The following is a 13350-nucleotide window of genomic DNA, read 5'->3' as shown; positions in this document are numbered from 1 at the left end:
GAAAATAGTGTTTCATCCCCCTTTTATTTTCGACAAGGATCAAGTCAAACTGCGAAAAACGTGTCATCGTACTCTTCGTTCATCATTTCGGATAATCGCACGGCCAGAGGTGTCTGTACTTTCCCGGTAACGCTCCTACCTCTCCCGCACCCTACTAGCAACGATCACGGCGCCACTACCTTGCCTATCATTGTTACCCGATTAGGTGAGTTCTTTCTTGTCTCTCTTGTTCTTATCTTGCGCCCCAAACTGCTTGTGTGTATAATTGAGCAAAGATGGAGAGATCTTTCGGGCATACTGTATCCGTCATCGTTTACCGGCGGAAACGGAAGTATCAAGGGTGGTGTATGTTGTTTGTTGACTCAAGTAACACTAAGGGCGTAATTAGAAGAAACTACTTGGTTACCTTTATTTAGTTGGAACTGATCTGGACCTAGGGGATATTCCAAATAATTTGTGGGGCTGATTGGCATTGTATCGAGGATAAGCTTCTTATCCTTGGGTCTTGATACCCATCTCTTCGAGTAGTGTGGCGATGATGGATCTCTTTGTCTCCTGTGTTTTACAATTTTATTGAAATTTTGAAAATGGCGTCACTATGCTGACTGGTGCAATGAACGAATCTTGATACCCTCCTTGCCCCTCTTTTCGACTAAAACACTCCGCTTTATCCGCAATAAACGAACGATATCATCGAATCTCATACACAACTCCCAAAAACTCGACTCAATTACATCCGGAAATCGGTCATCATCAATTATCATTTTTCGTTGATTCGTTGATGGAAAATGCTGTCCCCTTGCTACCCTTTTCCCTTCTGGTCCCAAACCCGTTGATGTTTGATCGGGTCTATTATCATTTCGAATAACAATTTCACTTGGTTTCCCTCACATGATCGTACCTCTCAACACTCCGCTTTCAATTTTTCACTCTCACCTTCATCCTCATTATCTCCAAACGCATCTCCTCATCAATCTGTGCTCTTCTACCTTTTACCCTTTGTGATAGACTTCTACTAGATTCGCACTGCCCTCTTTTTTCATCTCTCTTATCCTCCCTATCGCTCAGTCCCCCTCTTCAGATAAACTCGTCGGCTTCATTGACCGAATAAGTAGATATCAGAGAATAAAGATCATTTATATAACCATACCCATTTTTCAGATTCACTATCACTTCTTCTTTGCAATTCTCTAAAAACGAGGCAAATAACATACAATTGTCTTTCTTGATCCCTTTCTCACCCTCAAGTGCGCCGATCATTCATTTGATCTGAAAGTGAACAAAGTGGGTAAATTACCCTCCTTTCTGTAATTCGCATTTTCACGTTGATCAGTCAGATAGTTCACACAGCAAAAACATACAATCGTCATCACCATCACCATCACCATCAAAAACTGCGAAAATTCAAAAAATTCAAACACCAAAAGGTCTCATTGTCGCGTCAAGCAGAAAAAAGAGAGTGAACAGTAATCTGATAGCGTTCAGATCTACACGAATCACAATAAAAATAGAGAAAACTTCTTCTTCTTTTGTTATCCCTCTTTCATTTATACCTCAAACAACCTTGACAGATCTTCCTCCGAGTCGTCAAGTCTACTTCCACCAAATATACCACTTTTGGTTGACCTCAATAGTCATCAAGCGAAAAAAAACCGGTAACAATGGACGTCCTTGATGTAAGTCTGAACAAACGAAATAAAGTTTGAAAATCCCACTTTCATCAGAATTTATTATGACATTTTCACCCCCACTCTACATGACCTTTATTGTGGCTTTTCTTCATCTGTTTCCCCTAAACAGAAGTCACTTCCTCTTTCACTTCTTCCTTATCATTACCCTTCTTCCTTACCTTCAATACATTCCTCCTTTTGACTCTTTTTCCATGAACGTTTTCCATTTACCATTTTTACATCTTTCGTATCCTTTTCGGACGAGATGATCAATTGACTAACGTTTTTGTTGACTCTATATTCTGCACCTTCTCACCATGTCAACACTTACCCTTCTTCCCGTTTCTCATGATCGTGAAAACCGTCTTCAATCACTTTCACCTCTACCTCCCGATGTCTTTCAACAACCACCTTGTCCACCTCGACTTCCTTTTCCTCTTCGGTCAACTCCTCGCTTGATACCGGTACCTCCTCCTCCAACACCACCCCCGGACTCACCTGACACATCTGCGTCTACTCCCAATCCTTCTCATGTGGCTGGTGAATTTCCTCACGACGAACAGCTAGTCAACGATCATAATCATGTCGGTGCCGGTCATGACGCACAAGCTAGACCCCACATCTGTGATTATGCAGATTGTATTAAAGCTTTTGCCAGGAAAAGCGATCTGGCAAGACATTATAGGATTCACACTAACGATAGGTAAGCGAATTTTGATCCAATTATACAAAATTGTTTCGCAGAACTAAGACGGAGCTGTTGACTTTTTCAGACCTTATGTCTGCAATTATCGTGGTTGTGGGAAATCCTTCATCCAGCGATCGGCGTTGACAGTACATTACCGAGTCCAGTGAGTATCACAAATCATATCGCTTGTGTCTGTGTTTGAAGACGCTGACACAAGTCCTTGACAATTAAGCACCGGTGAACGACCACATCATTGTGAGACTTGTCTCAAAGCTTTTGCCGATTCCAGTTCTCTCGCTCGACACAGGCGTATTCAGTGAGTCTTCCTTTACTCCTCTCAATCGGCGAGCCGTAGTCGTATTCTAGACTGATCGTGCTTGTAAATAGTACCGGTATGCGACCGTATTGTTGCAGAGTACCAGGATGCGGTAAACCTTTCGCCAGACGTAACACCCTTCTCAAGCATTGGAAACGTACACATCCTCACCTCCCACCTCCTTCCACTAATTCTCACAGGAACACCATTCACGCTCCTGTTGTCAACACTCGACTTTCTTCATCTTTCTCTTCTACTGCATCAGTCGGTACCAGCGGTAGCAACCACCCGATGACTCCGTCGACAGCCAGTACCCCCCACGGCTTCGCCACCCTCCACCCGTCGGAGGGCACGGCGTTCATCTTCAATGGCGGGTACACCGGATCGATATTCGGAGGAAATACCGGACAATCCCCTTATACTGTCTCCGGTCCACCAGGCAGCTTTCGACAACCGTCATACTATCAATCACCGCAAGCGCCAGGTTCTGTCTCCCTCACGCCTGTCTCCTCTTCTGGGTCCCACTTCGGGGACTCGGTTCATCAGAGCCAAACACCCTCGACGCCAGCGACAGGAGGATTTGAAGTTGATATCAAGCAGCAGCAAGCTCAAAGTGGAGCCTCCTCAGCTTACTCCGGATTCTCTCACTCAGCCTCTTCTAACACCCAAGGCTATGGGCAAGGACAATACCAAAGCTCAATCTACGGATATCCCCAATCAACGAATCACCCGCTCTCGCGCTTCTCTAGCGAAGGCGGAGGAATGATTTTCTCTGATAAGTCTACTTCTAGTGTCAACGGTTCCCAGAGATCCATTTCAAATCCAGTCGATGTGCCACGATTTCAGCATTATATGGCTGGTCCCTACGGCCATGTCGGTGGTGGCTTCTATCCAGGTCAACTGTCGCTTCCTCCCAATTACCATAATCACCTCACTCCATCCTACTATCACCCGATAAACATGTCGATTCAATCTAGATCTTCTTCCGATGTGAAACCGCACCTTCCTCAATCGCCCGATGGATCGACAGATAACGATGATGATGATGGAGACGAACCACTTGTAGCTCTTCACGAAGCTCCACCTACCTTCGCTTTGCACCCTCCAAACGGTGGTTCATTTACGAACATGCCTTTTTCTGCGAGCATGCCCTTCTCTGCGGTTGAGAACACCCATTTCGGTCAACTCCCCGGTGCCCATTCTCAAATTCTCGAGAATACCCACCAAAATATTGGTCGGCTTCATAGTGCTCCTCCTACTATGCAAAGGTTTAATTCACTTCCTATGGTACCTACGATAAGCACTTGGGGCCAAGCTAGCGCATTCAATGCTCCTCATGCTGGTAGATCAAAAAGTGCAGACGAGGAATGGGAAGATATCGCAGATGAGATGTTGAGTCGCGAAGCATCGGTGACCGATGATACCCAAGCTGTCTCTGTCACTGTCGAGCAACAGACACCTGTTGGTGGCCAAGAAGGGCACCACTGGGGGCCACCTATCGTATATCCGGTTCTTCCCAGAGATAACTTGAAGAATCCTTTCTCATCAGCCGCCTCATCATCTTCAACTTCTTCAACTCTGGTTGGCTCGTCAGCTCAACCTGTTCTCGCACCCAATCAACTTCCTCCCATTTCCGTCTTCACAAATAATCATCATCCAATGGCACTCACTCCAATCAACCCCAATGGCTTTTACCCGACGCCTATAACCCCTGCCAATGGATGGATGTACGATTCTCTTAAATCACGCGCTGTCCTCTATTCCCCTGCTCCTGTGGGTCAGCATCATGATGATCAAGATCAAGAGAATGATACTTCTCAGGACATAACACTTACCACTCCTCCAAAATGGGCGGAACAACCGCGCAAAGATGGTAGAACAGTCTCCGCTGTGGGACTCGGTATCGCCAATGTACATTTCGAGGATCGTCAATCGGATATCATCACGGACAAAGAAGATCAAGAATTTCGCGAAGGAGAAGAAGAAATCAGCGATAAGGATACGATCGGAAACGGAAGTGATGACGAGTTCGTGCTTGGCAGAAAGCCAAACAAGGCGAAAAGAGGTACTGGTGGTAGAGGAAGAGGTCGCGCGAGAGGTACTGGGGTCAAAAGGGGGAGGAAGTGATTTGCCATCTAATCACATCCCATTCCTGTCGAATCATCATACCCACACGGAGAGAAAGAGGTAGTGTAGAATTCCCGATTCCCCTCTATCGCACTTATACCCAAGTATTAGGACCTCATGGAAGTTCAAGCCAAAATAGGAATAGAAGAAAAGTAACTGATAACTCCAAATATACAAGTGATATACCAAATTTTCCATTTTTAGTTTTGTGATTGTTTTTTCCCGTTTCCTACTTCATCATTGGAAACCCCGTCGGTTATTTTACGTATTTAAATCATCATTAATATAACTCAGTCACTTCACTCATTTAGTTGTTTAAGCCTTTCTCCTTCATCAATTCACGCTGCATCCCATCTCATCATCATCATCATCATCAAAATCCTGCATTCACCCTATCATATCGATTCATTTCCTTTTCACTTTACTATTCTTTGGACTTATTATTTACCCAAAGTCACCAAGACATTTATACCTTTTGTTCCGTTGTTTATACGAACTTTAACGATTCCCTTTTGTCATGACGAATAACAGTTTTTTCTCAGTAGTAATTGTGGACATCAAAAAGTATACAGATACCTCGCGTAAGTGGTTGGAAGAGATGCACATGAATAAAGTCATGATTGTTGCTTTGCATGCAGTTCTAAGCAAGCGGTTTCTGGACTAGGTGCGCACAAGAAAGGACCTGCAAGTAAGACGAGCGGTCATGGTCGGTCCTGAGCTGTTGGCATGTCATCTGATTTTAGTGCACAGAAGCCATCATCCATCGGGTTCACTTGTTGGTTGACTTATGCATAGGTGTGTGATATAATTGAGTCTCAAGTGGTCATCGTTTTAGTCTCTTTCGGATACGACGGCAGTCATGACTGTTATACTATGTGAAATGAATGATCAGCGATGTGGATGCCATGTCATACGATACGGGGACAATCATATGTTCCTCGCGGACTTTCTTCCCCTTATCTCTTGTGAGTGATCCCATTGCCAGATATATCCAAGAAAAATCCCAATATAAAAGAGAGAAATTCAAGACTTACTCGTCAATTTTACCACCTTTAAAACCGTATTTAGGTGCTTTTTTGCTTGCTTCAATTTCGAAGGGAGTTTTCCAACCTTCCTCATCGCCTGTTCGGGTCATTGCCATCCTTCCATATCCGACCAAGATATCGGCCAGTAATCTTGAATATTCATCGTCTTTTTCAGAATTTGATAAATGTGAATTCAGAGGTGAATTCAAAAGTTGTGTCAGCGATGAAGACAGTAAAGGCAGATGTTCAATGGGTAGATTATCTGATAATCCGTCTGTCTATATACAATGCGATACGAAAATCAGTTTTGCTCATACATGTAGTTTGCTTAAAACACAGACTCACAAATAATATCACAACATCTCCAACTTCCAATTCGAAATTCTTCACTTCGGCATGATCAGGTGTATCATGAATCATACCATCTTGTCTCATATCAGAAGGGATTTTGGATAGTTGTCTCTAAACACAAGATTCATCTCATGTATCAGCTCAGGCTCCCTTCCAACTCCTTGTGAAGTGTGTTCAAACCTGTATAAACTGGAATACCGCAAAGTTGCACTCACGGGACAGTTAAAGAAGTGAGTTTGTGGTTTTGATACGTATTTGATTTGATCTTTATTCATTATGACATAACCTGAATCACCTAGACTATTCAAACAGATAGATAGATTACTATATCAGCTTCGATCATTATTTCGAACCCAATGGAAACAATGTCATTTGATCCGGAAGATCAAGACATTTCATGCCTTCTTAATCTACGACGAACGCGAACAGGTCTGACTTACTTGACAAAACTACCATCACCTTCTTCGCCTAATCTTACACTTACCAGAGTAGCTCCTCCAGCCACTACTCTCTTATCATGCAGAACGGCTTTGTAAGCTTTATGAAGTATATCTCTTGGTTCAGCAGAAGCGAAGCTCTTGGCCGTTTGGGTATAATGATAGCACAACGCTTGGGAGAACAGCGACGGGTCGACTCTATCGGTCCATCCACCCACCCCGTCCGATAGAGCTAGATGCAGCTATAGAATAGCGTTGTCAGATCAGCCCAACAATGCAGAAAATATGTTAGTGAGAAACTAGTATGTGTCAAACGGAAACCATTCGCAGCCTCTGCCATTACTTCGAACAGCACGGAAGTGAGACTCTAAAACTCACATCAGAACCGACATTCTGTATCCCAAAGAAATCTTCACCTGCGCCAAACTTCCTCGTATCTTCTCTGACTCTTTGAGTCCATCCACCATCTTCACCAGATTTCAATTCCCCTCTACCAGCTGGGAAATCCATCATTTCCCCTACCCATTGCGCTAATTCATTCGCTTTACCCTGATTCAGAAATCCATATTGACCGACCTTCTCTCCTGGAGGTATGAATGGTGGTGAATATTTTGAAGCGTACGATAATCCCAAGGAGTACGTGTAATGCGGTGTGTGAGGATATAAAGGTGTTATTGTAGCTTTCAAATTCGAAGTCGAGGTGGAAAATCGATGTGATCGGCACAATAGTCGAGTGCAACGTATCATCGCACCGCGTATGGGAGATTGTATGAGTACCATTCCGAACGACGATGCAGTGATACTGTATATAGCAGAAAGCCTCTATGTATGCAGTCAAACAGGAAGCGAAAATCACTTAATGGTAAACCTCAAAGATGATCAACGAAGTTGCGAACGATTCGAAAGGAATTTCAGGTAAAACTCAGATCCGACGGAAACAACAATATCTACGATTTTATCATGACCCCCAATGCCGATTGTGAAAGTCAAGCTGCAACAAGCAATGCGAGGCGATTACATTTGATTGGCAAAAGCTGGACGAATATGCTGCTATCAAGCCAGGTATGGCACGGCGGGCCCTGCTGAGTAGCGATGCAATGCATGTCTATTGTGGTTTCATGATAATTATGCTCAAATGCTAACCTCCCATCTGACTTCAATAATCCTCCATTTTTATTTGCTTTTCACAGTATCACCTGACACAACTTTTTTCCCCTAACGAGACTCTCAAAGCAATGTCTCTCCAAGCGATGCTCGTGCTAACGAACAACCCGCTGCGACTGTTTTTTCCACTGAACCAGGATCCAAAAGTGATGGATTTACTTCCTAGAGATTGTTAAGGAATAATGGTAAATGAGACCCTGTCAGCTTTTACTACATGGGTAGCTCGATGGGTGTTCCTGTTACGGAAATCCAGTAACTCACCATGATATCCACCGATACAAGACACCCACTTTCAGCCAATGCTTCAGTAATATAATGACCTAAAGACTCCCTGTCAGTCATGCCTATTTAGCCGTCCTGATATAGATTTATGCATACCTTCTCTGAAAGTCAATCCACCTCTTACGGGGGTCCCAGTACCTATCGACCGAATACTCATCAGCTATCATCTGGCAGGTTGAGGTGGAGATCAGACTTACTTGGAGCGACCATGGGATCTAAGGCGTCAACGTCGTAACTCAAATGAACAGGCTTCGATCTATCGGGATTGACGTGATCTAAAGCCATTTCAACTACTTTGGCGATACCATATTTGTCCACATGATGCATTGAGAATGCTTTAATGCCATGCTTTTTCAGAATAGCCTTTTCGGGTCCATCAACATCTCTCAAGCCGATGTAGACGCTAAACACAATACGTATTAGCATCAGTCCGGAGAATGAGTGGAAAAGATTCGCCAAATGTACGATGAAAGACAATTGAAACGCAATCAGGATTGTTATACATAAAAATGTAGGTAAACACTCACATTTCGCTAGGCTTCAAACAGGGTTTCAACCATTCATTGAATGGTGCGACATCTGTGCCTTCAAGACCAAGTAAGAATGAAACGGGACATCCGTGAAGATTTCCGGAATCGGTCGAGAGAGGAGTATTGATATCGGCGTGAGCATCGATCTGTCGTCAAGGCACTCAGCGAGTTGAATGGGAGACCCAGTTGAATCACTTTGATCGAATTCAGATGTACTCACCCATATCAAACACGCATCGGGATATTTGGCTTTGGTACCAGCGACTGTTCCCATTGCCTATATATAACAATATCAGTGTAGCTCATCATGATACATCCCCTTTACTAAAGAATGGGTTTGAAGTTGTGTATCGAAAGTGGGACTTACCAAACTATGGTCGCCACCTAAAGTTAAAGGTAACCAACCTTTTCCTGCTATTTCACTGACTTCTTCTGCCACTTTTTGATTTACAGCACTGACCAATCTTGGTTTTTTCATTTTACCAATATCGTCATCAGGCAATCTTTGTATTTCTTTCTGTCCATCTGTTTCATTGACAGTTTCTGTACCTTTTGAAGGAGCTGTAGGGGATGATGTAGGAATGGGGTTGTAAGGTATATCAAGGAATTTTTGTTGCGAATTATAGTGAACTTCCCATCCTAAAGATGATAATTGATCGACCAATCCTGCTGAAATTAACTTGTTGGGTGCTAAATCCACTCCTGTACGTCCTTGACCACCGCTATTTACATACACGGAGTTCAGTCAGTTCACATTTTTGAGTCCCATCACTGAGGAAAGAAATAAGATGTCGGGAGTAGGAAGCAGGAAAATAAAAATGACTAACCTGAATGGACATCCTACGATCTAAGGAGCGCACAAAGTCGTCAGCACCAGCATATATATACAATCATGTTTTTCATTCTGGCCTGTATATGGTGCCTATCAAATAAAACAGGAATGAGAACTCACTCCGACAGTTGGTGTTCCCTCTAAGAATTTATATTTGAATTGAGGTTCTGTCAATCCCTTCTCAGGAGAAGGTTTCGAGTGTATATGGAATCCTCTAATCCCTACTACACTCCTTCTAGCAGGATTAAGGAGCGATGATCGGATTGTTGAAGGTAGTCGAGTGAAAGACATGGTTGATTCTCTTTGATGACTGTAAGTCGGTAGAAGATAATGCTAGAGACACGATTGAAAGATTGAGATCTTTGATGTGGATATAGGTGATGATTCTGGGTGATAATCAAATGGGGTATGGAGATATGCCTTCTGTCAAGTCAACAGTAAACCGACAACGATGATGTCAAAACGAACGAAGTATGTGTGAGAAGAACAAAGGGAATAGATGTTTTCACTTTGTTATGGTTCTGTACTGGCGACTAAATATTCAGTTTAAACGAAGCATTCCCTCCACTTTGACCCAAATGAAAATACCAAGAATCAATGATACAACCTCTGATAAATCACATCATGATCATCAGATCAAACATTCCTGACCAGCGGCACTCCCGGTGGTATCATTCACATGCATGCACTCCGAGATCATTCACTCGAGTTTTTGCTTCTCGAAGATACACCAGAGCATACCAAGCAAGGCAAGAGTTTCATTATTTTCTCATGATCTGTGAAATTTGTGCGGTTGGCTCGCTTAATACTGCCAATCTTGCCAAAATCACACTTTCTCCAAATTTGGGCGGTTACGCTAACCGAAGATCATTCCGTTTATTCACCGAAACTACTGTATTTGCACGACAGTTGTTGGATCTGTACCTGCAATGCGAAATGCATGTGCGTTGTATAAAGCAGAGGTCTAACCCTGATTTCTATAAGGAGACCTTGACAGACCATGAACAACTCTTTTAATGGAACCAACAATTTACGAACTATAGTATCGATCTCCGATATGCCCCATACCTAATACAACGATACCCGCAGATCAGTATCTTCCTTCTCAATACAACAAGTTATACAAGTTATAGGATGATTGAAAAATAACCTACCTGGTGATATCACCCAAACTCTTTTCTCACCACTTTGGTTTCTCTTATGTTCCCTTGAGAACTTCAACCTATCCGTTTCATTCACTCGGACTTTGAATTTATCAGCCGATAACTCCTTTTCAGTCTTTAATCCATCTCTATTGTCCGGTATCTCTTCTTGTCCTTCTTGGTTCAGGTCTAAATTATCAAGTCTTTCTTGTGTTGATGATTCTTCGATCGTCCTCACAGCGAAATCTGCCTCACCTGAAGTTTCACCTAATACTAGTGAATTCGTATCGTATGAGAGGTGCATTTCTGATAATTCAGGATCTATCGAAGCTGTGACGATTTTGACTTCTGGGAAGGCTCGATGGACAGAATGGATAGCAGGTTGGGTTATGAGATATGTCAGGAATATTATGTTGGTAGATTGAATTCCGTGATCGAGCAATACACGAATCGCCATCACTACATTTTATCGTACACGTCAGCGAAGGATCACGGTATCTCCGAAGACCATTTCAGCATCCTGGGATGCTGCTTGGATGAAGACTAGAAGCTGCAAGTCAATCAACTTACACGCAGCGGCTCCTGTACCCATCTGACTGTCAAGCAAAAGGATTTTTACCTCCCCACTAGTCTCTCTTGTCTTGACAGAACTAGGTAGATCGGTTTTGAGCAGCAATGGTTCTCCCGTTTTAGGATCTGATTGAATCAACATTGCTCCTATCGGTACATCACGAATGACCCTTCGAAGACCATGAGAGAATGGACCGCCTGATCTAAGAATTGATATTCCCACAAGGCGCTATAATGACCGTCTGGATCAGCTTCGCGTAATCTGATGGAGTAGAGTTATGTCGTAATCTCGAAAGAAAGTCGGATTCGATGCAAGAACCATGTGAAGGAGAACTTTGAGTGGTTGACTCACGTCATCCGTCGCTGATCCTTCATAATCTATGCCTAAAGGCGTTCTGACAGTCTTAGTCTCACATGGAATAAGGGTCAAAGCTTTTTCAACCACAATGGTAGATAATCTATCAGCGTGAAAGATGAACTCCCCTCTATCGGTACTTTGATCACGTAAAATAGTCATTATTCCCTGTTGAATCATGTCAACTCGAAGGTCATCTCTCGCGTGAGGGGAAACCAAGACTTTACCAGAAGTTGATTTGTTTGTTCTAGCAGCACAACATTTCTCTCGTTGTTCTCATTTACCAGCGTTGAAGCTCTGGATCTAGCTTGTGCTTTGGATTGCTCTCCTCCTTCTTCAGCCAACATCCTCCTAAATCGTAGTGAACGAGTATCAAGTTGTCTTTTCACATGCGTCACAAGTAATTCAATCGCTAATTGATTTGAAGATCCCGGCACGATCTATATTAGAGATAAGCTTGTCATCCAACGTACTAGATCTTCCAAAAAGCGGAAAGCTCACAATATCGGCATAACGGGACGATGGTTGAACAAAATTATCATAACTACTCTTTACAAAACGGAGGTACTATATCCGGTGGTTATAAGTAGAGAATGCATTGTTTGATAAGATGATATTAGAGCAAGGGATATGAATACTCACTTGATCTAATATACCGTCCACATCTCTGCCCCTTTCCTTGGTGTCCCTTTTTATACGACGTGCCAACATAAGGTCGGAATCACAATTCTAACTTAGGTATAAGCTTTACCGTGTCAAAGGATACCTCACGGAAGTATAGCTCACCACGAACACTTTAAGATCGTATAACGCTCGTAATTCAGGAGATTGAAGAGCCATAATGCCTTCTCTGAACACGATATTAGCTTGGTCATGTCAAAAGGCTGAACACCTCATAGCTTACACAATGATCACACTTGCTCCATAGATATACTTCTTCTCAGGCATACGCTCTTCACTTTCTTGTCAGCCTTCTCTCGGAACTCTCTGCAATGCACAGGAAGGAGACTTACGATGATGGACAAATGAGTATACCGGTATCTACATTGTCTGTCAGCTGTAAATTTCCACTGCGCGCCGACTCCTCGGCTTACCTCTGTTGCTTTACCTTGTTTCAGGTCCAGCAAGCACTAATTCAGATATCAACTGTGTGCCAAGTCAAATATGAAAATCAGCTTTACCTTGACGAAAAGTGGGGTGTCTATCGAATTTGGGTGATCTGAAGCACCACCATCAGCTGAAATTCAGACAACGACTCTCGAAGAGAAGAGCTGACCTAGATCTAAATCGTTGTTGAAAGCCATCTCGATCTCTTCATCTGTATGAGCGCAATAGAAAGAGTCTTGAGAGAGGATCAAGACTGTAGGAACATAATTCAACGCTGAAAGAATAGCTCGAGCGACGGATGTCTAAGTGAATCTCCTTGTCAGCTGAACACGTCCAGCGTAACAACCTCGCTAATACAGTTTTTCAACCAGTTGAAGGGGAAGAAGAAGCTTTTGAATATCTCACTTTTCCCGAGGCGCTTCCTCCTGCTATTCCAACAACATAGGCTTCCACATTTTTCCCGTCTGGTCCATACCATGGTGCTCTTCCATGAGAAGCCATGACCATGTTCTTGCTCCTAGGGGAAGATTTTCTAGCTTGGAGCTTTGGACGTGGATGAAGGTGATCTGGATTATGCGATGACATATTGCTGTGATGATATACTCGAAGGAATAATCACGGTCGAATGCCCTCTATCTGTCTTGTCCACTTATTGTGATTGAGCAGTCTAAGGTGTCTCACCACTCACCCCTTTGTCCAGTATCCTCAGGTGAAAACATCACAGATGTGACAAATGTCTTCTTCCCAATTAGTT

General features: G+C 43.2%; 4 protein-coding genes across 4 annotated transcripts; 1 reads left to right on the top strand and 3 right to left on the bottom strand.

Moving 5' to 3' along the window:
• Nucleotides 1-1987: 1987 nt before the first annotated feature.
• On the top strand, nucleotides 1988-4801 carry IL334_005636 (uncharacterized protein; the record flags this gene model as incomplete). The annotated part of the gene is made up of 4 exons (XM_062937345.1): nucleotides 1988-2373; nucleotides 2444-2521; nucleotides 2591-2674; nucleotides 2746-4801. The coding sequence occupies 4 exons, from the start codon at nucleotides 1988-1990 to the stop codon at nucleotides 4799-4801; spliced, it is 2604 nt and encodes an 867-aa protein (XP_062793396.1).
• An 831-nt stretch (nucleotides 4802-5632) lies between these two features.
• Nucleotides 5633-7361, bottom strand: IL334_005635 (uncharacterized protein; the record flags this gene model as incomplete). The annotated part of the gene is made up of 6 exons (XM_062937344.1): nucleotides 5633-5672; nucleotides 5836-6104; nucleotides 6172-6288; nucleotides 6393-6477; nucleotides 6618-6856; nucleotides 6993-7361. The coding sequence occupies 6 exons, from the start codon at nucleotides 7359-7361 to the stop codon at nucleotides 5633-5635; spliced, it is 1119 nt and encodes a 372-aa protein (XP_062793395.1).
• Nucleotides 7362-7841: 480 nt separating this feature from the next.
• On the bottom strand, nucleotides 7842-9713 carry IL334_005634 (arginase; the record flags this gene model as incomplete). The annotated part of the gene is made up of 9 exons (XM_062937343.1): nucleotides 7842-7940; nucleotides 8040-8098; nucleotides 8157-8198; nucleotides 8258-8463; nucleotides 8588-8736; nucleotides 8811-8867; nucleotides 8958-9312; nucleotides 9418-9437; nucleotides 9543-9713. The coding sequence occupies 9 exons, from the start codon at nucleotides 9711-9713 to the stop codon at nucleotides 7842-7844; spliced, it is 1158 nt and encodes a 385-aa protein (XP_062793394.1).
• Nucleotides 9714-10452: 739 nt separating this feature from the next.
• IL334_005633 (uridine kinase) lies at nucleotides 10453-13181 on the bottom strand (the record flags this gene model as incomplete). The annotated part of the gene is made up of 14 exons (XM_062937342.1): nucleotides 10453-10490; nucleotides 10577-11023; nucleotides 11135-11363; nucleotides 11487-11657; nucleotides 11717-11929; nucleotides 11991-12056; nucleotides 12132-12218; nucleotides 12276-12339; nucleotides 12394-12442; nucleotides 12503-12530; nucleotides 12584-12619; nucleotides 12671-12708; nucleotides 12766-12898; nucleotides 13002-13181. The coding sequence occupies 14 exons, from the start codon at nucleotides 13179-13181 to the stop codon at nucleotides 10453-10455; spliced, it is 1779 nt and encodes a 592-aa protein (XP_062793393.1).
• Between the last annotated feature and the right edge of the window lie 169 nt (nucleotides 13182-13350).

This window comes from Kwoniella shivajii, chromosome 7 (genome assembly GCF_035658355.1).
Source record: "Kwoniella shivajii chromosome 7, complete sequence".
In the NCBI taxonomy this organism is placed as follows: domain Eukaryota; kingdom Fungi; phylum Basidiomycota; class Tremellomycetes; order Tremellales; family Cryptococcaceae; genus Kwoniella; species Kwoniella shivajii.
The sequence above is the reverse complement of the archived record's forward strand: the minus strand, read 5'-3'. Positions and strand labels throughout refer to the sequence as shown.